The sequence below is a fragment of the Taudactylus pleione genome, unplaced genomic scaffold (genome assembly GCF_031769625.1).
Source record: "Taudactylus pleione unplaced genomic scaffold, aTauple2 ptg000121l, whole genome shotgun sequence".
Lineage (NCBI taxonomy): Eukaryota > Metazoa > Chordata > Amphibia > Anura > Myobatrachidae > Taudactylus > Taudactylus pleione.
This window is the reverse complement of record NW_028284523.1, coordinates 4,531,144-4,557,481: the sequence shown is the minus strand read 5'-3', so window position 1 is coordinate 4,557,481 and position 26,338 is coordinate 4,531,144. Positions and strand designations below refer to the sequence as shown.

At 41.9% G+C, this 26,338-nt stretch overlaps 1 protein-coding gene across 10 annotated transcripts in view; it reads left to right on the top strand.

Moving 5' to 3' along the window:
- The window catches only part of ZMYND8 (zinc finger MYND-type containing 8), a 112,463-nt gene that overhangs the window by 58,747 nt on the left and 27,378 nt on the right, over positions 1–26,338 (top strand). For all 10 annotated transcript variants that reach the window (XM_088472150.1, XM_088472151.1, XM_088472153.1 and 7 more), the window contains 7 exons: positions 886–1,104; positions 2,290–2,403; positions 4,081–4,173; positions 8,621–8,708; positions 9,634–9,689; positions 17,359–17,436; positions 20,354–20,469. In XM_088472150.1, coding sequence (XP_088328276.1) covers positions 886–1,104; positions 2,290–2,403; positions 4,081–4,173; positions 8,621–8,708; positions 9,634–9,689; positions 17,359–17,436; positions 20,354–20,469 — 764 coding nt within the window. The remainder of the gene's footprint in view (positions 1–885; positions 1,105–2,289; positions 2,404–4,080; positions 4,174–8,620; positions 8,709–9,633; positions 9,690–17,358; positions 17,437–20,353; positions 20,470–26,338) is intronic.

Below are 26,338 nucleotides of genomic sequence, written 5' to 3'. Positions count from 1 at the left end.
TGTCAAATTATAACTGATGCAGGTCTGAGCATTTCCAAGAGGTCACTTTGCTATTGTCACTTTGCTGTGGCACCATTTACCATTACCTTTACATTCTGCAGTCCAATGACTTTTGGCACTTTAGTGAATGATGCCCTGCATAGTTGTTTGTTGTTGTTGCTGGGGTACAATACAAAGCTGCTCTCTTCATACTACTGTGTCTAATGCAAACAATCATACATATTGATTTCCTATGCCTTAGCAATGACCATAAGCACATCTGCCTGATCATATATGTCATGTCTGAAATGCACAGAAACAAATTAAAACTATTTCAAAGGAAAACATTGGTGGCAAATTGAACAAAACTAGATCAAATTGTCTTTGCAAAAGTGATGAGTGATTCCATCCCATACAGACTCGTTCTGCACATTTTCCGGCCAATTACGGTAACTGATTTCTGCTCACACTTGCATTGGCTGTGAGAAGAAATGATCCACTGTGAATTAACGTGTGGAACTCGTTACTTCAGCTACCGCACTTAATTTAATCTGCCCTTTAATGACAAGCTTTAAAAATGTCTTGTGTATGTATTTATATGTGCACTTTGAGAAGCCTTCTCATAAAAATCTGAACAAAATTAGCTACAGAGTTTCTTTTTATAGTTATTGTTGTGTACTATACTTATGTTCTGTAATTCGTTTTTGTTTATATGTTTACCTCTTGTATAGCACCGCAGACACTTTGTGGCTACTTGTAAATAAAAGAGAGTCTTTGAGTCAGCATTGCATAGTACATTATAGATGCTTGTGACACATGCTTTTGCTTACTGTACATTGAGCTTTTGTCTCTTGTCTATGCACATGTGTTTTGAACCCAATCCTGTCTCTCTTGCCTACATTTCAGTCAGAGCTAAGACATGGTCCGTTTTACTATATGAAGCAGCCACTCACCACAGACCCTGTTGATGTTGTACCGCAGGACGGCCGCAATGATTTCTACTGCTGGGTTTGTCACCGGGAAGGTCAAGTTCTATGCTGTGAGCTCTGCCCAAGAGTTTATCATGCTAAGTGTCTGAAACTGACCGCTGAACCTGAGGGTGACTGGTTTTGTCCTGAGTGTGAGGTGAGGCCCAAGTAATAAGGCACTCATTCAGCTGGTTCATTTTTCATTAATTTGAAGAAAATGAATCCTGACATCAGATTAAATTTTTTTTTTTCTGAAATATCATCTAATATTGTAAGATTAAGCCACTTTTTAGGAGTTCAGAGTTGAATATCTCTAATCCAGAGAGTCATCCTTATCTGGTGTTCTCTACTCCACATAATAGTGCTACCACTTCCTTGTCCCATACTCTATCATCCACACAGAGAGTATAATTTAATTCAGTGCCTTCCACTGTCCAGAATATTCTCTAAAAATAGCCTGTCCTCGCTTTCAGCGATAATCCAAGAAGCAAAGTGACAACATGGAATCTTATCTTTTTTTCATTATTTATTTTATTAACTATACAATATGGAATAATGGTTGTTACAATAAACCATATCCAGAAACCTTCTGAAACCAGCCAGATTACATTATTCAAAGGTGGAACTGACTGTAATGGGTTGGGTACGGGATCCTGGCGATCAGAATACCGGCAGCAGCATCCTGACAGTCAGTATGCCGACAAGAATATGTAAGTATACTAATCCTAACCCTCCCCCTAGTGCCTAACCCTATGCCCTAAACCTAACCCTTCCTCTAACCCTAATACTTATCGATGGGATGCCGGCAGTGGGGATTCTGGAGTCAGGATTCTGACTGCTGTCGTGATTCCGGCGACTTTATTCTGAGCGCTGGCATCTCAACCGCCGAGATTGTGATTGCATCCCACTGTAATGTTTGGGGTTTCCCTCTCAGTTTGTTAGGGGTAGATGATGGGCAGGGATAGGAGGCAATAGAAGGTTAAGAGGGGCAAGAGTGCAAATCACTAAATGAATATATAAAGAAGAGCAAGCTTAGACCTTTTTATCCTGCCACTCTAGTACAGATTAATGGTCACATTCTCCTGTTATCAATGCAATGTTACGTAAATGACACATTAATAAAGTGATATTTTTCATACAAGGCTGTCTCATAAGTCTAATTGATACATTTTTCGTAGTTGTGTAGTTAACAAACAATTGTGATTGTTAATGATGAATCCTATGTTCTTGGCTATTTTTCGTTTCTGAGAAAAATATCAGGTGCAGGTGAGAAGTGTTTCTGAATGTTGCTATGCATGAGAGAGCACTGATTCCAACACTGTCATATGTTTCCTCTCTTAAGAAAATAACTGTTGCAGAATGCATAGAGACACAGAGCAAAGCAATGACCATGCTGACCATAGAGCAACTCTCATACCTGCTGAAATTTGCACTACAGAAGATGAAACAACCAGGGGTAAGTCTAAGGTTTTGTAGCTTAAACTTAATGGAACGTCCCAGTGATACAATTGATAGAACTTCCCAATAGATCGTAACTTTTTGTTACTCTTGTGGACTGATATCCCATTGTGCCTTCCCATACAAGACACTAGAATTTTACAAGGTGAGAGAGAAGTTAGTCCAACTGGAAGATGTAATCGGTACAAATGATTGATTGGATAGATATATATCATTAGGCTTTTTGTGCACTGAGGCAGATGGATAGATTTCTTTTGGTGCCCTTAACACTGAGGCTGTGCTGATCAGGGGTATTTTTATAACTATGTTCTTCCGAGCTGGTGTGTCCTTATAACAAGCCTGTCCTGGGCAGGGTGTCCATAATAATAAGACTTTTCAGAGGAGAATGTCCTTATAACACGTCTATCCTGAGCAGGGGGGTGTGCAACAACACTATCCTGAGCAGTGATGTGAAATAAGGCTGACCCTAGCAACTGTGTATCTACAATGGGGCTGTCCCGCACGTGTGTAAGAGTTTAGGGTGTATGAAAAGGAGGAAGTGTGTTTAACTGTTCCATGCGTAAGGAAGGGGGGAGGGGGGGGGTGTAATGAGGATCCCTCGAGTAATAGGGTTTGTGTAAGTAGACCTTTCAAAGCAGGAGTGTGTGTATAACCAGGATAACCAGGCTGTCCCAATCGGGAACATGCTTACTGGCCAGTAGGCTTTAAAAGAAGCCAAATGTGTGTGTTTTTATTTTTTATTTATTACTTTAATTTTTTATTTATTACTTTTATTTATATATTGTCTGTTTGTTTTTTTTTTTTGTTTTTTTTTAAAAAAAAGCTAGTTTTCATGCTGCAAAATTATGGCATGATGGTTTCTAATGCATAGATAGATCTAAAAAAAAGAATAAAGGGACAATATTTGTCTGTTACTATACAAATGTATATTCGTTTGTATAGAAGAGAAGGGTGTTTCAGTTATGGCCTCAGGCACAGAATGACTTGCAACAGCTCTGCCTCACTATATAAATGAGTCCAGTCCTATCTGTTGTTTTGTGGCATCAACAAAATTATGATCTAATATAGTGTTCAATCTAGGTTCGCCAGACCTAGAAGGGCACTCTAATGAGTGTGCGTCTGAAAAGGGGGGGTGGCCACAAGAAAAGGGACATGTCCTTAAGACGTGCCCCCTTTTAATCACTCTTGGGGGTGTGCCAAGCACTTATGGACAGCTGGGCTGCTCACAAGCTCTCCTCTCTCTGTGAGTAGATGCTGTGCACCTCCGCACGACATCTATTTACTGGCGGTGATCGCTGCACAACTGTGTTTCCCACCCGCAGGACACCTTGGCCTGTGGGTGGGGACAGGACCCACCATATTGTTTTAGGGGGGCGATGCCAAAAGGGCAGGGCGTAATCTGCCCTTTTGAATTCGGGCAGGGCACGGCACCCCGCTAAAACAGCCTAGCGGGAACACTTTTAAGAATCATGAGTATTTTTCTGTCCAGCCCCAGAAACAGGCATCATACAGTAGGTCTATGTTCTCCTGAAGGTTACAGTTGTTTTATTAACTATGCGATATGCAAACATCCATAATCTTCAACACGAGGGAGCTGCCATTCTATGGTCCCCTAGTATGTGAGTGCAGCTTCACTGCTGGTCTCTTGACACAAGTATTCCTTTATTTTTCACAGACAGAACCATTCCAAAAGCCAGTGTCATTGGAACAACATCCTGATTATTCAGAATATATATTTAATCCTATGGATCTCAGTACATTAGAAAAGGTTAGTGTCAATAATTAGCATTACAGAGCTGTGAAATTAATTCTGCTTCTCATTGTATGGAACTGAAGGAGTTAATAGATTCTGTATATTTCATAAACACTGCATCAACATCTGAATTTGCACCATCCAGTTTCTGTTACTAGTACCCTTTTATTTTATTGTATTCTTCATTTGCATATTATAAGTTCTGTTCTCTTTAGACCTCTATAAATTATTGTTGCTTACTGGCATTTACACCGATCAGCCATAACTGTAAAACTACCTGCTTAATATGTGTAGGTCCCCCTTGTGCCACCAAAAATGGCTCTGACCCGTCGAGGCATGGACACACGACCCTCTGAAGGTGTCCTGTGGTATCTGGCACCAACACGTTACCAGTAGATCCTTTAAGTCCTGTGAGTTGCGAGATGGGGCCTTCATGGCTCAGACTTGTTTCCTAAATTCCTAGCAGGGAATTTGGAAGCCAAGTCAACAATTTGAACTCTGTCATGTTCCTCAAACCATTTTTTGCATTGCGACGAGGCGCATTATACATCTGAAAGAGACCATTGCGATCAGTGAATACTGTTGCTATGATGGGTGTACTTGGACTGCAACAATGTTTAGGTAGGTGGTAGGTGTCAAAGTAATGTCCACATGAATGCCAGGACCCAAAGTTTCCCAGCAGAACATTGCTCAGAGTATCTTACTGCCTCCTCCGGCTTGCCTTCTTCCTGTAGTGCATTCTGGTGCCATGTCTTAGCCTGTTCAGACCAGGCCACCTTCAATTGCTCCATGGTCCAGTTCTGACACTGACTTGCCAATTGTTGGCACTTTGGGCGGTGGACATGGGCCAGCATGGGCACTCCTAACTGGTCTGAGGCTATGCAGCAAGCTGCGATGCACTGTGTGTTCTGCCACCTTTCTCATGTCCAGCATTAGCTTTTCAGCAATTTGTGCTACAATAGCTAGGGAGGACTAGACAGCTAGCCTTTGTTCCCCACGTGCATCAGTGAGCCTTGGGTGGCATGACTCATTGATGCGCGTGCGTTGCGAAGGCTAGCTGTCTAGTCCTATCTAGCTACTGTAGCACTTGGACCACTTTTGGTAGCTTCTAACCACTGCATACCAGGAACACCTAACAGAACCTGTTGTTTTGGCTAGATGATCTGGCCAGAGCATCTCCATCAAAATTTGGCCCTTGTCCAAGTCGCTCAGATCCTTACACTTGTCCACATCAACTAGACAAGAACTGACTGTTCGCTTGCTGCCTAATATATCCCACCCCCAGAGAGGTGCAGTTGTAACATGCTAGTCAATGTTATTAACTTCACTTGTCATTGGTTTTAATGTTGTGGCTTATTAGTGTATATACTACAGAGCATTTCACATTTAAAAGCCATATATATGCTGTATATATCAAAGAATGAAATCGTAAAGCATTTTTGTTGGCACTGAAGAGAGACCTGTTCCTGGATGAAATTTCTTACACAATTTCTGTATGTCCTGCCATTTTATGTACCCAGCTAAGAGTTTCGTATGTCTTTACCTGATGAACAAATGAATAGTTGCTGAAATCCGCTTATAAGAAGCAGCAGGTGCTAGAAAAGGACAGGATATTTAGAAAAGAAACAGAAAAATGCTCAGCACACTGTTATAAACCAGTACATTTTACAGAAATCTAGTTGTAAATAAAATGCAAAAGTCTTAAGCTAGGTACACACTATACGATATGTTCAATCTTGCCATCTGCGACGGATCAAACATCGTATAACCATTAGATGGGACGATGTGACCTCATACACTATTGCTCGCAAGCACGTGAAACAGCCCTCTTCTGTGCCCCATGTCCCGTGCCAAGTGTCTTTTTTTGTCTCTTCTGTTCAATTCAGCATCTTAGTCGCAATGTGAACCACTTCACGAAACTGCACTGATTAACTTGATAGGCGACACTTGTATTTCTGTGTGCGACTGAGTCTCTATACAAGGTGCTACGCTGCAGTGGCTACGGCTTTTTTTCACGCGAAGTTCCGTTGTACAGTTTCATATACAGTCACACACAGATAAACAAGTGTCGCATATCAAATTAATCTGTGCAGTCTTGTGAAGGAACTAAGAAGCACATTTGGGCAAAAATGAAGCTGGGCGCAAGTTGAGTCGCACATGACCTGGCACACTTGTGCTGGGCATTTTGTGCTGCATGGCATATTGAGGCTAAGCGTAGGAGAACACACCTCCCAGTTATATTAAGCATGTAATGATATATTGTGTCGTCAAATGACAGATCGTGTATGGCGATGAGATATATTGATACATCACCATGTCGCTGGGTCAGCGCATCGCTGAGGTGTGTACCCAGCTGCATGGAACAGGGGTGGGGAGCACATGTGAAGGTTAGGGATTACCTTGTTTAGTGGTTTGTTCAGCTGGCTGCGCTGGTGCAGCCAGCCAGGTAGAATCACTGATTTTCAATTATGGAGAGAGATGGGTGCCCAGGTAGCAGTGGTGTTGCACCGGCAGCCAAGGTCCAGGGATGGCAGGGAGAATTGATATAAAATGCTGCAAGGCATTCCAAATATGGCGCCTGGCAGCGAACCAATCACAGCTCGCGAACCGGCAGCCAATCAGGAGCATCCACTCCTGATTGGCTGGCTGCTGTTCCTCGATTTCGGGTTAGCTTGCGGCTGCCGGTAGTGTATCCAACCCTGGCTGCTATTGCAGCATCGCTGCCACCCGGGCCGGGCCCCCCCTCTCTTTCCTCTCTCTCTAGGCCCGGGACTCGAGGCCTGGCCGCCCTCCCCAAAAAAACACCCCCCACCCCGAAACCCCCCCACCCCCCGATGGTCAGCTCTGCCAGCCGTGCCAGCCCTTGTCCATTTAACCAATCCAACTGAATGCATGCACTGTCCTGCATACAGCTGGAGGAGTTTTTTCACATTTACCACTTTTTTACCGGTGGATAGAGGGGAGTACTGAGGCTGTCTAGGGAGAAAGCTGAACCCTTTGCCATATTCAGACGCCTTGGCCACACCGAGATGCCTGGAAGTTTAGGAGAGGGGCATATTATATCTACATCTCAAACCTAGAATACTTCTAGGAGATCTAGATAGCCAGACTCTGAGGCAGCAGTCTTATTGCTATTGATACTAGAACTGTCAGTTTAGCATTTAGATTGTTGGAATCACAAGTGCTCCCTGTACCTACTGAGATTATTCAAACTCAGGGGGCTGCAGGGGAAGAGCATCCAGCAGCTCACTTTGTACAGCTATTAGCACGGCCACTTTGGGAGTCCAGGGCCAAATCCAGGAGCTACAGAAGCTGCTCCGCACTAAACTACCAGGGATGGGAATCCCCAGAGAACCACCAGCACCAAGCATCACTGTACTGCTGGCTGATATCTAACTTTCCTTGCCGCAGTGTCTAAAACGCCTTTTATCACTTCAAGGACCGCCAGTTAATGTAAACTCCTAAATCACTGTTTGTTTGAAGCTCATTGTAATGGGTCATCAGGACCTCATTTCGGGCCTGATTCAGAGTTGATGTGTGGTCCTAATATGCAAATGTTGCAGCCGCCGGGATATTTACTGAGACACCCATCAGTCACAGATCGTTCAATGTTAGCAGTCTTGAGTAACTCTATGGTCACACAAAATTGCTGTGGGAACTGAGACACCTGAACCATGTTTACGGCGCACGGGATTGCAGACGCAGGATGTGACACGCCCCAAAATGGTCACGACACGCCTGCCTTTTCAGCCAACACTCCCTGTTACCTCCCCCAAACACTCCCTGACTGTCAATCACACTGTGAATAAATAGTTACTGCGAGCGACTATGGTAATGTACCTTGACACAAGCGCAGTGCGATGCATGCGCAGATAGCCGATAATCCCTCAACTGCAAAAACATCGGCATAGTGTACAACTCTGATACAGGCCCTTACAACCTTTATGTTGCCAGAGTGTATAAATGCTTTCTGCACGCAAAAGCACATGCAGCAGCGTCTATTGGCAGTCGCTTGTTCGGTATGCTAACCCTACCCCTCTCCCTACCCTAACCCTCCCTCTTTGGTGCCTAACTCTAACCTCCTCCCTAGTACCTGAACCTAACCGCCCCCTCCCCGCACCCTAAACCTAATCCTCCCCCCTTAGTGTCTAACCCTAACCCTCCTCCTAGTGCCTAACCCTCCCCCCCACCCCACTACTTATCTTCGGTATCTCGGGTTCGGAATGCCGGCGTCAGTATTGTGAGAGGTGCCGGGATTCCGGCGCCGGTAATATCAGTGCCGCCATCGCGGCTGCCAGGATACTGACTGTATCCCTCCAAGTCTACTCTCAACTACACAGCTGTCCCTGTCCCCTATAGTTCCATATTTAACATGCTTCTAACCCAATATATTCATGGAAACTGTCACACATGGGGGACTGACTGTAGAAGTTTTTCATTTCTAATTTTCTTATATTTCCAGAATGTTAAAAAGAAAATGTATGGTTGCACGGAAGCCTTTCTTGCAGACGCCAAATGGATTTTACATAACTGCATTATTTACAATGGTGGTAAGCTTGACCTTTGTCCCGTCTAATGCATTTTTTTTTGTCAATGAAAAATGGGCATTTAAATTAGGGATGTGCAGGCTCGGTTCTACTCGGTTCCGTTCGGTTTTTTTTACCGAATCTTATTGGGTATCAGCTGTCACGAGTTTTGGATAGCCAATAAGATTCGGTAAAAAAATCAGAACGGAACCGAGTAGAACCGAGCCTGCACATCCCTAATTTAAATACAGCAATTTTACAATGACTTATGTTTTACCAACTCACATCATGGCCTCCAGTTACAGCGGCTGCAGCACAATCACTGGCTGCTGGACGTTTCTGTAAGCCCTACTCATTAATATTTAACTGAAGTTAACTATTCATTTTGATTATATGTCGGTTTAATCCTCCATTAGGTTCATGTACTACATTTAAATGCTTTTTCTATGCAAAACTATTTGGTTTATCCTGAGAGACCTTGTTGGTGTATACCATAGCCCCCTACATTCACACATTTACATGTGCCAAATTGGGCAGATCAGAGGCAGGGCCTATTTTGTCCCAAACTCCACATGGATCCACCCAAACCCCACCCAAATAAGCCTAAAAACTGCCAATCCCGAGGTGTCCAAATTAGTACTGTCCTGTGGAAATAGGGACAATTGGGAGTTATGGTATACAAAACCCTAATCTCTCTTTGGCTCTAATGAGACATTTACACATTGTTTCTTTGGTGCTGTTTTCTCTTACACAATAATAGATGCTAGTGCTCCCATTAACTTCGGCAATTTTATTCCCTACCTGACATTTTTGGAAAAAACAATTGCCAACTGCCTAGTAAAAAGGTGAGCGCAGAATTTGAGAGCCGCAGGTGACTTTGTCCTGAGCAAGTATTGTGTGGAGAATTTATTTATAATGCAATTGTTTTCCTATTTCTTGTCCCCTACAGGAAATCATAAATTAACACAAACCGCAAAAGTAATAATCAAGATATGTGAGCATGAGGTGAGAATTAAAAACATGTATGCCTGAAAACCATATCTGTCTTCTGCTGCTGCAGTAACAATATACATAAACGCTGCCTTCTATACCAATGCGTTTCCTTTGCACATGAATGATTCATGCAGTGTAGTGAGGGGTGTGTGTGATGTAAGTTACAGGAGCACAGAGTTCTGACTCATGGCCATTACTTATTCAGGGCAGGGTAAGAGAGAATATGCTGACACCTGCCCTCCGCCACTTTAAATGTAGTAACAAGTAACTCCATGTGCCCTGTGTACTAAGCTGTGCTCAGGTGCCAAGTATTGGCCATGGTATACTAAGCTGTGCTCAGTCCCCGGGTATGTGCCAGGTTTAGTAAGTTCTAAGCAGGATCCTGGGTATGGGCGTTATATATTAAGCTGTGCTGAATTTCTGGGTATGTGTCATGTATATTAGGATGTGCTCAGTCCCTAATTAAGTGCCATGTATACTAAGCTGTACTCTGTCCCCAGGGCAGGGTGAGAGAGAATATGCTGACACCTGTTCTTGTCCACTTTTGAGTACCTCCATGTTCCTTGTACTCAGCTGTGCTCAGTTCCCGGGTATGTGTCATGTTTACTAAACTGTGCTCAGTTCCTGAGTATGTGCAATGTATAATGAGCTGTGCGAAGTCCCTTTCTGTGTGCCATATATACAAAAGCTGTGCTCAGTCCCTGGGTGCGTGCAATGTATAGTTAGCCATCTTCAGTCTCCGGCTGTGTGCCATGTGTATAATGCTGTGTTCAGTCCCTGGGTGTGGCTGATTTACACTAAGCTCTGTTCAGTCTCTGAATATGTGCCATGTATACTAAGCTGTGCTAAGTGTCCAGGTATGTTACATGTATACTGTGCTGTGCTCAGCCCCTGGTGTGTACCATGCTGTGCTCAGTTTCTGTGTGTGTCATATATACTAAGCAGTGTTTAGTTCCTGGCAGTGCATGATGTACACTAAGCACACCCAGGCCCTGGATGCATGTGACGTAAGTTGCCCGTGTGTGTGTGTGTGTGATATGTATATAAAGCTGCTCTCAGTCTCTGACATGTGCTATGTATACTAAGCTGTGTTCCGTCCTAGGTGTGTGCCATGTATACTAAGCTGTGCTAGGTCCTTTTTGATGTGCCACAAAGCTGAGCTCAGTTTCTGAATGTGTGCCATATATAGTATGCTGTGTTCACTCTCTGAATATGTGCTATGTATGCGATGCTTAGCCCCTTTGTGTGTGCCATGTATACTAAACTGAGTTCATGTCCTGGGTTTGTGACATTTTTTGCTAGGCTGTGCTCACTCCCTGGATGTGTGCAAGTTTATTAAACACTAATTTGTTTTCGAAGTACTCGTATGATATATATATCTATGATATATATATATATATATGTATGATATATATATATATCATACAATATATATATATATATATATATATATATATATTACAGTTATTGAGAATAGTGATAGTGTGTCATATAAAACATATAAACCCTACACAGCAATTACTTTCTGTACAATTTTGTAATTCTTTTCATTGTATGCTTAGGTTGTAGTAGTAATCTAGAAATAGATCAGTGTAAGTATTTTTCTGGAGCACAGTATGCAGTCTCATCAGCGTTTTCAAATGGCCTCGTGTGCGCCTGGAGGCTGAGGCCTGGCACAGTATAACTTATTGGAACATTACTGGGATCCTTGCACCACCTGCTGTTCAGTAGGGTCTATTGAACCTACTTGAAATGTTTAAAGGATAATGCTAAGATTTATTTTTACTTTAACTATAATAGATCCAAAGGACTTGCATTTTTATTAATATTGTGTATCTAACAGTACTTGTAGCTGAAGTAGAAGAGAGGACTGTCTGTATACATTTGTTCCCTACTGCTCCCCATTTGTTCACTTGGGGTTTTAAATCACCGGCACATATACAAAAAAATTACCTATGCAAAATCAACAGGTTTAAAAGCATTCTACTTACAAATCCCACATCTTTTCACTTCATTTTCTTACATTAAGAATGTAGTTTTCGTATAGACTCTAAGCAGGGATTACACGATATTAACACCCGCTCATTTGGTTTTCCTATCAATTGTGGTAAGTGATGGTAGATATCAATGCCAATTAAGTCATGTTCCTCATAAGTCAGTATGATTGGGCTAGATTATGTATCAGTCAGATTTATTGGGGAAATAAATGTGTGCTCATACAGCTAGCGTCTATTCGCCATACAGCGGGAGATGCCCTGAATGACTGAGATGCCCCAAGAGGAGTAGGGAACCATAGTACTTTTCTTTACATTTTGTGTGTCATATGCATCGCAGTTGCAGCTAAAAGCCACCCACAGTGTGGTCGCACATTTTGAGTCAGCCAGTCTGCTTGGCTGAGTCACCCGGGATCTGACAAGCAAAGAGGAGACCATTTGGTTTGACTGAAGCCATAGTATAATAGGGGATGGGTACCGGATGCCGACGCGCCGGATCCCGGTGGTCAAAATCCTGATGCCAGCATCCCGACATGGTTTGGATATCGACACCTGTCGGTAGGTATCCTAACCCTCTCCCCCTAGTGCCTAACCCTATCTCCTAACCCTCCACTCAACTCTGCTACTTACTTGCGGTATTCCGGCGGTCAGAATGCCAGCGGCGGGATTCTGATAGCTGCCTGGATTCTGCCGCGGGCATTGTAAGTGCCGGCATCCCGCACACGCCATCTGTAAAGTGGATTATTAAAATAACTAAAACAAAAAAATACGGCATCAATTATTTAACTTTTTCAGTGACAGGTTAGTGGAAAGTCTTCTCAAATTATTTTATATCCGTCAGTTTAAAGAAAAATGTAGGCGTAAAAGTGGTATTTGCCCTCTGCTTTTTTAGACCAGTGGCTTTCCATTTCATTTCTCTATAATGTCAGTTGGTTAAAAGGAATCTTCAGTGCAATTCTATCAGCCACCTAGGAAGGCAAGGGAGATTGCATTGTTGGATCAAGTTGCCAAACAACTGGACTTGTGGCTACTTTGTTCAGACTTTTAGTAAGCTAAAATTTAAATCCCCAAGTCATTTGTGAATGGGCAGGCTAGCAGACTGATGTCTCTGATTCATCCACTTAGAGGACACTAATTCCATGTGAGCTAAATAGGCTCAACCAGGAGTTGGTGCTTTACAAATATGACATACTCTTTCTGAACTCCAGCCCCTCTATATCTCCCAGAAATGTTGATATAGTTTACCCACATCTTGGAGGCATCTGAGTGTCCATACAAGGCTGCTCTGGATGCGGGCCTAATTGGGACTAGGATTTCAGCCCGAGTGGTTGCAGGGAATTGTATACCTTGGCTTATGGCATGGGATGCTAACGTGGAGTCTGAGAGGACTCTTGCCTACCTAACTTTGGCAATGTTCTGTTTGGCTCTGAACTGAATAAAATTATCAGTCAAGTCCAGTGGCGGATTTTGCCTAGGGGCTGCGATCCTGCAGCCCCCCCAGCAAAATCCACCACCTCAGTGTAGTCAGTGCGGTCCGTGACTGCACTGGCTACACTTTGTGACTGGCAGTGGCTTCCTATTTGAAGCGCTACATGCCAGTCACATACACCACAGGTAGCCCCAGGAGGAGTTGTCTCCTCCCCCTGGGACTGCCAGTTCGGGCTGCTGTTAGCAGAGACTATAACAATTGATCCAAAATCCGCAAAACAGTTGTCAAAAGCTGCCCGTGTGGCACAGAAAAGCCTTCACCAAACGTTAAAACCTTACTTTCTTTCAAGGTTCTGAATACAGTTTTTCCTGTAGTCTTTCCACAATAGATTTCTATTTTTCATATGATGTGAGGGAAAAGGGTGTAATTCCTTCCAAACACTTTGATATTTCAAAAAAACACAAAGCATTTTATTTGTACATATTGCACTCTCACATTTAAACATAAAAAAACAGCATATATCACCAAATGGTGAACTCTTTGGTAGTTCACAGGATACAGGGTGCAGCCAGGATATCCCTCAGATGTTAATCGCTTGGAGTCATCCATAGCATGTCCCAGAAACCTGCATCGGAGTTCCCAAACCGGGTATCCAGCGTTCCACCTCTTCCTGTAATATCCTTGTGTCCATGATGCAGCTTAACGCGTTTCAAACCATTATGGTCTTCCTCAGAAGCTTTTGGATACTGCTGCCCAGACCCCCTCTATATACCCCCTCCAATTACCTTAAACTGCCGCAAGATACATGCATTAGGACCTCCGGTGATTACCATAGCCGGAAGTCCATCACCAGATATTGCGCCATGCGTTCCATGCACTGGCATGGAGCGCAAACCGTAAGTTCATCGCCGGGTATGGCATTTTTGCGTTCCAAAGACCAGGAAGTTGTAATTATATAGAGTATAGTACAATATATTAAATCGGAGGTAGGTGTAATATTCATAAGATGTCCTTTCATCTTCATTTCTATTAAAGTCCACTCAATAGAACATATATCAGGGTCCGGAAAACCATGAAAACATAAAAAATAAATACATGTATAAGAACCCTTAAATAAATACAGTAAAGTGCACAGGTCAGTATATAAAATGGTCAAATAATTAATATTAAAAAGAGAGATTTCATAAACACCATAATAAAATCATTAAAACATTCTTAAAAATAAGAGGATAAGACAGTATTCCTTTAAAAGACGTGTTACTTTATAAAAACCACTTAATTTCGAAAGGAAAAAACTACAATGGTCATTTATTAGTCGTTTTAAGTACCAGTATAAATCGGTGGAGAAGGTTTTCACAAAGATCATGGTGGTTATGGCTGCTCTTCTGTTAACCAATGCAAGACCCGTTGTTCCCTATCAAAAATTTTATTCTTTTGATGGTAGCAATTGGATCATCATTTTCACCATCATCACTTTGAGATACATATGTGTTCCAGTTATGGGCCGATGTTTTCTAAATTGACCGGAAAAATCTGCCAGTAGGTGACAGCAGGGAATGGAAAGATAGAACTTGGCTGTCTCCCCTGCACACTAGAGTCAACGTGATGGAGTACTGAAATTGAGAACAAGCACTGTCAGATCGTTATTGGCAAAAATGAAAATTAATTTCATATTTACCTACTTTTGAAAAAGCATGTCGGGGAGATTGTGAAAACAACACCTATTAGTGCGTGTTAAAGTGGGCGTGTAATTCTACATCTGAGAAGTGTGTCATAAAATTGACTTGCATGCAAATGTAAATGAGCCCAGTAAGGTCTATTGATGTGTGTGTGTGTGTGTGTGTATATATGTATATATATATATATATATATATATATATATATATATAATATATATATTATATATATATATTTTATATATATATATATATATATATATATATATATATATATATATACACAGTCAGGTCCATAAATATTGGGACATTGACAGAATTTTCATATTTTGGCCTCTATTCACCACCACAATGGCTTTGAAATGAAATTCAGGTCAGGGGTTTGACTTGGCCATTGCATAACATTCCACTTTTTAGCCTTAAAAAACTCTTTGGTTGCTTTTGCAGTATGCTTTGGGTCATTGTCCATCTGCACTGTGAAGCGCCGTCCAATGAGTTCTGAAGCATTTGACTGAATATGAGCATATAATATTTCCCGAAACACTTCAGCATTCACATCATCAATAAATACAAGGGAACCAGTTCCATTGGCAGCCATACATGCCCACGCCATGACACTACCACCACCATGCTTCAATGATGAGGTGGTATGTTTTGGATCATGAGCAGTTCCTTTCCTTCTCCATACTCTTCTCTTCCCATCACTCTGGTACAAGTTGATCTTTGTCTCATCTGTCCATAGGATGTTGTTCCAGAACTGTAATGGCTTTTTTAGATGTTGTTTGGCAAACTCTAATCTGGTCTGCCTGTTTTTGTGGCTCACCAATGGTTTGCATCTTGTGGTGAACCCTCTATATTCACTCTTGTGAAGTCTTCTCTTGATTGTTGACTTTAACACATATACATCTACCTCCTGGAGAGTGTTCTTGATTTGGCCAACTGTTATGAAGGGGTTTTTCTTCACCAGGGAAATAATTATTTTGTCATCCACCACAGTTGTTTTCCGTGGTCTTCCGGGTCTTTTGGTGTTGCTGAGCTTTCCGGTGCATTCTTTCTTTTTAAGAATGTTCCAAACAGTTGATTTGGCCACACCTAATGTTTTTGCTATCTATCTGATGGGTTTGTTTTGATTTTTCAGCCTAATGATGGCTTGCTTCACTGATAGTGACAGCTCTTTGGATCTCATATTGAGAGTTGACAGCAACTGATTCCAAATGCAAATGTCACACCTAGAATCAACTCCAGACCTTTTACCTGCCTAATTGATAATGAAATAACGAGGGAATAGCCCACACCTGTCCATGAAATAGCTTCTGAGTTGATAGTCCCATTACTTTTGGCCCATTAAAAAGTGAGAGGCACATATAGAAACTGTTGTAATTCCTACACCATTCACCTGATTTGGATGTAATTACCCTCAGATTAAATCTGAAATTCTGCAGTTAAATCACATATTGTTTGGTTCATTTCAAAACCAATGTGGTGGTGAGTAGAGGCCAAAATCTGAAAATTCTGTCAATGTCCCAATATTTATGGACCTGACTGTGTGTGTGTGTGTGTGTGTGTGTATATGTGTATATATATATGTGTATGTATGTGTGTGTGTATATATATATATATATATATATGTGTGTGTATATATATTATAGTGTGTATATATAATATTTAATAAATTTTTTATATAAGAGCTTCATAATGAGAGTAAGGTTCAATCAGGGAGATTGCTAGACTTTTCAGTGAGATGGGCAGATTACTACTATTTCAGGGAGTCTCCCTTACAATGAGGGAGAGTTAGCAAGTATGATTCAGTTATAAGTTCCAAAATTAACAACCTGTATAATAATAATAAATTGGTTAACCTATTGTATGTGTCCTCCCGGCAACACATATAGTATTAGACCGGACCTCTTTCTACAGGCAGTAGGAGAGCAACAGGTTGCAGTACATGCTGCCATTTTGATGACTATTTAGACAATTTCAGATCTAATTGGTTGCAATTCACAATGTATGGGGCCCAAAAGATCACCATCCCAGTAGTTGAGAAGATTAGGTTCTTAAATATTTGGCCACACTCATTTATGCAGGGTCGGACTGGCCCACAAGGGTACAGGGGAAATCTCTGGTTGGACCCACTGCCTGAGGCCCTTACACCCTCCTCTAGGTGTCATGTTCCAGACTGTGCACTGAATTGTACACTGCTACTCCTATTAGAGGGTCATTTACCTTGGAACAGGACCACTGAAAAACATTGGTTCTTGGTTTTCTTCTATAGACAATACACCAATATTTGCCTAATGGCTAGCCAAGCAACTGTGGTTGCTAGCCACAGCACATCTTGTGGATAACCATACCCCTTAAGCATGGGCCCTACTACTGCAGTCCCCCGGTAGGTCCTTTATGCCACAGTCCGGCACTGCATGTATGTATGACAGATCCAACTGTCCCTTTGGCCAGACTGTCCTGTGTGTTTCCAGATTTATTCCATTAAATATACTGTAGATAATATGCAAAATGCCAGTCGTGTGATGTCAGTAGGAGCCGCTTCTCGCTTAATAAAACCTGTCTTGTTTTCTATGTTTCAGATGAATGAAATTGAAGTCTGCCCTGAATGTTATTTAGCTGCTTGCCAAAAAAGAGATAATTGGTTTTGTGAACCATGTGTGAGTATCTTCTCCCTCTGGAACAAGACCATGTTACATTAGCTGAAATGCAAGTTTATCCACATGGGGTTTATAAGACAATGTATTTTATAATATTTGCAAATACTGTACATATACTATTTTCATTCATTTTTGTAAGAATGAAAAAAAGGGGATCATTTAATTGTTTTTTTTATTGTTTTTAAGTTTATAATTTTGAGATCTCTAGCATTAGTCTTACTGGAAGAGGCACGTAGGAAGACAGTAGTAGTCAATTCTTTAACATTGTTTACTTTGAATTATGCATATTCATATAGGAGCAAATTGTCTATTTAACTAACTGAACTGCAACATTGGAATGAGAAGTGCACCTTAAATTCAAACGTGTAAATTAAAGTCTTGAGTTCTTATGATCATATAAAACTGCTTGCTTACATTGTTCCTATACTGTCCATTTTCTTTATTACATTTTATATGCATTATCGGGTATTTCAAATCATCGCAAAAAAGTGTGTATCCACACTGCTTTATTTACACAGGTGTGCCTGTTTGTCCCCTAGCTGCATGCCCACTAGTAGTCATGTAAACTGCTCCCAGAAAATTAGTCACTGACTAAATTTGTAGGTTTGCAGAATCACCTGAAAAATGTGCTTTCAGTTCGGTTCCCAGTATTGGACAAAACCTGATTTTTGCAACCTCATCAGAAGGTTTAAAAATAAAGCATCTTGTTTGGAGAGAAATTATATGTACCATCCCGCAAAGCAATCTCACATAATACACTCTGAGCAAGGGATACCCCTACTACTTCCGTCCTTCCATGAGATGGTACAAACTTCTGCACCACCACAAAGACTGCCATTTTGGTCTTTATCCCTTCCACTCGTAAGGATGAGTGGAATTTGTCCTAAACACTGTGGGCTTCAAATGGAGGGTGGAACTTAACTAAAAGCCCCCCCCCCACCATCAGTTGGTGTCGCTTGGACCCGGATTTTGGACCTCATCACGTCAAAACCACAATGATGTTAAACCCTGCCGTTTCCAGGCTAAATATTGCAGAACTTTTTAAAAGCCAAAAAATACTGGAAATAGCATTAAAAGTGCTCTATCTCCCATATCCCAGCACCCACATACTCAGACGTACCCTCGTTTGCAAAAGGGAGTCTCCTCTTTCCATTTATGCGAACCTGTAGAAGTAATTTTCTGGTGATCATGTGTAAGCGCTAGTGAACACCCCTGCTCTGCAGATTATCAATATGATGTCCTGGGACTTGGGAATATATCTCCCTTCCTGGCTTCAATAAATTTATGGGCATACTTATTTGAAAGTAGAGAGACCCTCCTTTCAACTGATGCAGCACTTAGTGCTAATGCCTCATGATCACCAGATAATATCAACCTGCCAAGGCCGTAGCTAGGGTAGTGCGGCTGGTGCCATCGCACAGGGCACCACAGGTCAGGGGGTGCTGTTTGGGCCTGTCAAATTTCTGTTTATTATCATTCTTGCTTGTAGCTTCCTCTCATTTCATCCCCAGCTTCTCCTGGCCTCTTCTATCTCTTCCCTGGCCCTTCCCCATGAAGCCATGGCCCTTTTTTGGGTGCAATATGTCCCTTTGAAAAATGAGGTGGGCGCCAATGCTCTTTCTGGCACAGGGCACCAAAAAGTCTAGTTACGGCTCTGCAACCTGTACAGCAGAAATACTAGTGACCTGGTGAATGTGGGACATGTACAATTTCCCCACCCATCCTGGCATCTATATACAGTATAAGGTAGAACTCTCGTCTGGAAGAGGGGAGTTCCCTCATAGTAGTTATTTTCTGGTCATCACCAGACCATGACACCATACTGTATGCTATAGAAAGCCTTAAGAAAGTCCACAGATGTGTGGTTCTAATGCCCAGATCTCCCATATCTCGGCAACGATAAACACAGGGAGCCACTCATTTGATGCAATAGTGTGTCTATTTTTTGAAATGGTATGTATTGTTGAGCTACCATTTTATTCCTACACATTTTATAGGTTTCATTTAAACATCTAAAAAAAAGAAAAGTGCAGATTTTATTATGAAAACACACGTATAAAAATCAACTTTTTGCTGCTTTGGAAAGGTGGATTAATGCCAGAGCAAGAAACCACAAGGTTTTTCTTGGTGGCGGTAACACAAAAAAAGTGCACTTTTCTTGCAGTTTCAATAAAAACAAACTTTTTTGGATATTTTAGGTAGATTATCTTTGCCTTGTGAGGAGTAACAAAGCATACTTATGCTGTTTTCAGGAAATTCAAAGTCTTCTGAAAAAAAAAAAAAAACCAAGGCATAATGTCTTAACTTATTACTGATATTGATGTTGGAATGTGACCAGTTCAAAGTGACAAAATAGACTCAGCAGTGACAAGCTCATAAAGCAGAGGTTCCCAAACACTGCTATTACAGTCCAGGTTTTAAGGCTATCCATGCTTGAGCCCAGATTGAGTCACCTGTGCTCAAGCATGTATATGCTTAAACGTGGACTGTAATGGTGGAGTTTGGGAACCTCTGCCATAAACATAGGTACAGGTAGCTCGGTGAGGTCACAAAAGAAGTATTTGTACATGATCATCTCTGAACTGATAGTCAGCAGCCTATCAGTACTCTGCTATACTGATTTTATATAAGGGGGAACTGTGTGGCCAACTGAACCTCAGCTTCTCTTAACAAGTCCCAACTCTCGCTTCATAAAGACTGGCTGAAGATCGTTCAAAACACATATGATCATGTACTATGGGTGGAATTCACTGTGTACAGACCAGTGCAAACTAGCCAATCAGTGGGAATATTGTGTGGCGGTAACTCCCTGGTTTAAGAACCATGAAGCTTTAGGGATAAGTTGATTTCGCATGGAAAGACATAAAATACCAGTTTGTACTCTGCTCTGTTTAATGTTGTTTTCTGTCCTATTTAGAGCAATCCACACCCTTTGGTCTGGGCAAAATTAAAAGGATTTCCTTTCTGGCCTGCAAAAGCCCTCAGAGACAAAGATGGTCAGGTGGATGCACGTTTCTTTGGACAGCATGACAGGTGGGAGCTAGTGACTACTTTACCTTGCAGAATGGTCTTACTATTGGTCACTAATAAATTGTTTCAATGTATTGTGCCTTTTTTAGTAAACTTTATACCTGCATTGTAGTATAGAGTCGCACGCAGACACGGCCGGATCTTTTGCTGCAGCCACACCTGCTGCTTTATGCAAACGACACGGATGATTTTTTTACAACTGAGATGCCCACTTGCAGCGTCCTGCGCATGTGGAAATCTGTCTCGGTTTTTATTTAAACCTTTGAGAAACTTGCAACATCCCTATGGCCGGCGCAGTTTGTCTGTCTGAGTATGGCGCCCTGTGTGAGCAGTTGTTGTCAGCAACACACCCACATCTGCCTAGCCACCCCCCTGTTACCTCCCAGGAACGCCTAGAAATTAGTTCTGCATATCAGTGCTCTAACGGGACGCATGTATAGTGCACCTCAGAAGCATGTGCAGTACTTAAACATCGGTCAACTACACTCATATCGGCATAGCGTGCAACTCTAATTTAGGCCCATCATGTGTCATCTGTCTGTCCATCAGGAGCTAGTCGCTAAAGCACAAAGTATGTTTATTCACTGTGAAGCCACAACAACACCATGGCATAGATATTATTCAACCATCGTTAGGAACCTTTATTATTAGTATTATTATACTTTTATTTTTATGTCGCCATAAGGGTTCTGCAGCGCTTAACAATGAGCAAAACAAGAAGACAGTGATTTACAGTACAAACAATACAGGACACGTACATGGTTTGTAAACATTGCTGCATCCACGATCAGCAGGCAAAGATTTGGTGCCGCTGTAGGGAGTATAAGATGGTGTAAGTAAGGGAAAGGAGAAGCACATGAAGGAAGAGGGCCCTGCTCGTAAGAGCTTACAGTCTAAAGGGGAAGGAAGTATAATTTATAGGCTGCCAAAATGTTCTACGGACCAATATACACATACATCTAGCCTCCGTATGCCATGCAGGTCAAATTGCCTGGCGTAAGTGTGCCGCCAGATCCCGTGCTACTTTGCTGGTGCGTCCTAGTGAAAAAAGACTCCCAATGCTAGCAGACTGTGCTGATTAATTTGATATGCAACACTTGTATATGTGTGTGCGACATAGTCTATATTTGAACCACAACGGAACTTGGAGTGAAAAAAGTTGTGGCAGCTATATTGTAACACTTCGTATATAGATTCAGAAACTCAAAACGCAAAAAAGATGCTTGGCACTAGCAGAGTCTCAAGGGACCTGGCGCTCTGTGCGTGGCTTTTTAGCACGACTGCAGCAAAGATGTATAAGGACACATCTGTAGTGGGGAATTATGCATTTATAAATAAAATGTATTTGAACAGCAAGCAAAATACTAAACTAATTAACAAAAGTACAAACCTAAATCTTAATATGAAACATAGCAAACAAACACAACACACATGATAGTGAGACAAAAGGCCAGGGGGAATGAGGAGGGATGACCAGGACAAGGATTGGATGAAGGCAGTGTCTCTCCTAGCCTTCAATGCTCCTTAAAAACCAAATTCTTAAGAAAAGAAAAGAAAAAGAAAAACTTGTGCCCACATCATCAGTCTTATTTTATTGTAGGCTCTCCGTATCCGGGCTTTCTTTCCCCAAGTGTGCCTATTCCCAAAATATGCTCACTTGCATTTGCTTCTCATATTATGAGTTTTGCTCATTCAGTACTTTTGTTATTTAGTTAGTGTAATATTTTGTTTGCAGTTCAACTACAGTATGTTTTATTTATAATGCTGAGGGCGAGTATTGGGTTCTGTAGTGCATGTTGTAACAGAAGTGGAGCTGCAGGAGAGGAAAATAAATCTTACTATAATGTGAAGTTGATTGAAGCTGATGCCCAATAAGCTTACCAGAGACTGGATGACCGTATATGTTGCATATAGGGTGAAAAATGTGTTATATACTTGCAGTGTTGTGATGGGCCTGAGAGAGAGAGACCACATATGGGAAGTGAAAGCGAGGCCAGAGTTGAAGGTGACGCCAGTGAGCTCATTTTGGACACATTGAGTTTTAGTTAGCATTGGTACATCCATGAGGAAGTGGACATGCAAGATAGGATGTCATTAGTATATAGACTTTATTGAAGTGGGCCTGTTGTGGGTAGGGTCTCCTGTAACATCAGGGAGCTATTTTGTGTCAGTGCTGTCACTGGTTCTTAGTGAATTGATAGGCTGCATTCTCACAAATAATTAGAAAGGAAAGATGGTCCATTGTAGTGAGCTTATAGATTTGATAACAACATTTCAGATATTAATAAACAATAATGTGTAGAGAGTACAAATGTAGTATAATAAAAGTATTAACCGCTATTTATTGGTATATGATTATAAACATCCCATATGAGGTATATCTAAAAAGAGCACTTACAGAATATGCACAGATTAACTTACCTAATGTTTATAGACCTAAAGGAATAGCAGAGTAATGCAACCCTGAGGTATAAAATGGTGCAGTTGACACTAATTAATACTATCAGGGCTATCTTAACATATGAACTTACTGGATAGCTGTCCAGGGCCCCACGATTCGAGGGGCCTTCGAGCAGTATCTACATGTGTATCTACATGTGCGGCCGTTCGCTCTGTACATAGGGCAGCCGGCTGAGAGGCAGGCAGAGAATGATTCATACCCCCCTCGGGTTGCACTGCTTATAAAATACACATACCTCCCAGCCTGCAGCCACAGAGCCAGATTAAAGGGGTGAGCACAGGTGGGCAAGTCTCCCTGTGCCCCCTCCCTCAGGGATCCCCATACTTTAATCATAGCTGCAGAGCAGGACAAGCACTACGAGCTGGAGAAGAGGGAGTCCATAATCCTTACATCATATTTTTTTAAGTTTAAACATTGATTTTGTTGAAAGTACCAATAAATCTAATCAATTTTCTTGACAGTTTACATTTTTATTCCTGTGAATGGGTAGGTAGGGAACCCAGTGCATTGATTTGCCCGGGGCCTACATTATAAACATTACTGCATCAACAGTCATAATACTCAAATAAACAGTATTTTACAGCAGAACCCAAGGGTTAGGTGCCATTGTAGGAAGTGGGGATTAGATGATGGTAAAAGGGAGGGAAGTAAAAGCACATGAGGGAAGAGGGCCCTGCTTGCGAGAGCTTACAGTCTAAAGGGGAGGGGCAGACACAAACAGGGGTGACACAGAGGGGAGAGACCTTGAGCATGGGGAAGTGGGTTAGGATGAGAGCTGGATGGCTTTGATAAAGAAATGGGTCTTGAGCAGGAATCTGTATGATGCACTGTGCCACTTTCTTCTGCATTTTACTGCCATTTAATATTGTATGCACTGTGCCACTTTATTATCTGGAGTCTCTTTTTCTTTTCATGTATATTGTTAAATACACCTTTAGTTGTTTTCAAACATTTTCATGTGTTTACCGCCGTCACCTGTACCAACATTATTATTGTTTAGTCTGATTTAGGAACTTAGTGTTTATTCCTTTAGGTATAGGTGTGGCTGCTTTTTCATGTTCACTGCGCACATTCTTTGTATATCTTTCTTTATTGTAGAGGAGAACAGCGTTTCCAGAGATAAGGAGGAGCATGGGCAGGAGTGAGAGGAAGTCATTGGGATGAGGGGCGGCATTCATTTGTGCAGTGAAGTTGGCGGGCAGGAGTGTGAAGGAAGATTAGGTCATAGATGTAAATAGGATAGGATTGGGTGAGAGCTTTGTAAGCGAGTGTGAGAAGTTTGAATTGGGTTCTGAAGGGGAAAGTTATTGGGGCACCTGGAATATACATGGACGTTGACATTACCAGATCTGGTGCAAAAGTGGTATTAATTCCTGAGAGGTAAATAAATCTGGATGAAGGGGTGGCCTTTTCACTGTGGCCTGTGTAGACCCATCTAGGAGTAGGCGTCATGATGGTTACCGGAATGGTGCAGATGCTGAGTGCCAAATGGATAAAGGATGGCTCAATACTGCATGCAGCATGGTAATCAGGAGGAAATGCAGTTGTGGATCACAGTCCCTTGCTGAAGCAGTGTAGTAAATAAAGGAGAATTCCAAGGTGTACCCCAATGGGTAAAACAGTCTAATGCGTTTCAGTGAATAGATCAGCTTAGAGGCAATTCTCACAAATAATGTTTCAGCTCACAAAACAGCTGATTTCAGATTGTGTAAACAACCGGCGCACTTTTAGTAGACCCACTCTCCATGTACAGCAGAAGTGACTTTAGTGAACTCTACTTCCCAAAGGATGGCAATTTGCTAGATCTCCTTTCTCCCCAAGACCCCTATTTACTACAATCCGCATTTCAAATGTGGATTGTAGGTGATAATTTCAACCAAAATTCGCATTGTGAATGTATGAATTATGAGAATGTATCAACTTTCTTTAGCGAGGGGGTGATGGCTGGGGGGTAGCGCTAGCCAGCGGAATTCACACTGCACACCGTTTCGCGAAACAGTGACAGTACCTCCGCGCTACCCCCAACAATCACTCCCCTGACCTCTGCGGCAGCCCCCCACTGTGAAAAAGACTGTGAAAACACTTTATTTCACATTATTTTAGTAAAAAAAGTTTGATTGAATAGAGCCGCAAGAGTGAATTCAGTAGAATTTTACGTTCTCTGTTTGTTTGGACAGGTTCAAAGGGTAACATATGCTCAAGATCTACTATGAAATCCTTAATGACTTTGGAATAGTTTGTCCTGTTCCCTTACTGCCTCCCCTCAAATTTTGAACAATAAAATAACAATTCCTCTTAAAAGTAAAATTTTTTGCATGTGAACATTTCACAACCTGCAATTAGCAAACGTAATTAGAAATTTTGAGGTGTATTAATCGTGGTCTTTCGCTTTTTTTTTTTTTATTCTTTATTTAGAAAGCTCACAGAAAAGAACATAGAAAAACACAAATGTAATAAACAGTACAAATGAGACATTTTTTTATAGCGATAAGTAAATAAGGGTGGGGGGTATTGAGGGGGTGGGAACAGGACTACCAAAGGAAGCAGGAGATCATAGAGAGTACCAAATGCTAGACAAGAAGCTTTATAAGGAAGAAAAACTTGTAATTTGGGGAACAGGAGAGTAGAGTATGCAGTTAGTTAATTAGGGGGGTTTATCACAGAGGAGTCAGATTTGAAGGAGCAGACTCTGCCATCGCGCATGAGTCACATATGGGCAGCGAGCATGGGTAGCAGAGGTGGTGAAGTGCTATCGTAGGAGAGCCATGGTGCCCAAACCTGAGAAAACATATGGCTATCGTGAAGATAGTCGGTAATGTTTTCCTTTCTCGCTATATGTTGGATTTGTGATTTTAGGGCAGAGAGGGTTGGCGGAAGAGGGTTTTTCCAGTTACGAACAATCAAACTTCTAGCAGCAACAACAATTTAACTGAGCGTTTGCAGAGATCTGGAGGGGGGTAACTTAAAAAGAAGGTTCATGGGTCTTTCAGATTCTGGTCTCCAAGGACAGTGTTCAGAAGAGCATGAACCGAGGTCCAGAAGGGTTCAAGAGCCAGGCAGGTCCACCAGATATGGGCTAGAGTACCTCGGAGGCCACAGTACCTCCAACAAAGGGGTGAGGCAGAAGGGAACATATGGGAGATACGTACTGGGGGTATAGTGCCAACGGTAATACAATTTATAGGAAGTTTCTTTAAGGCGGGTAGAGATAGAGGTTTTAGCAATTGCCAGTCTCATGTCGCCGCAAACCTCTTCGTCAGGTGGAGGACCAAGATCTATCTCCCAGGAAGATTCATGGGGCTTAGTAATAGGCAGAACAGCATCAATAAGAATGCCATATATTTGAGAGATCATCCCTTTAAACGTGGGGCAATATTTACAGAGTCGTTCAAACGGGGTTTGGTCGCGGAG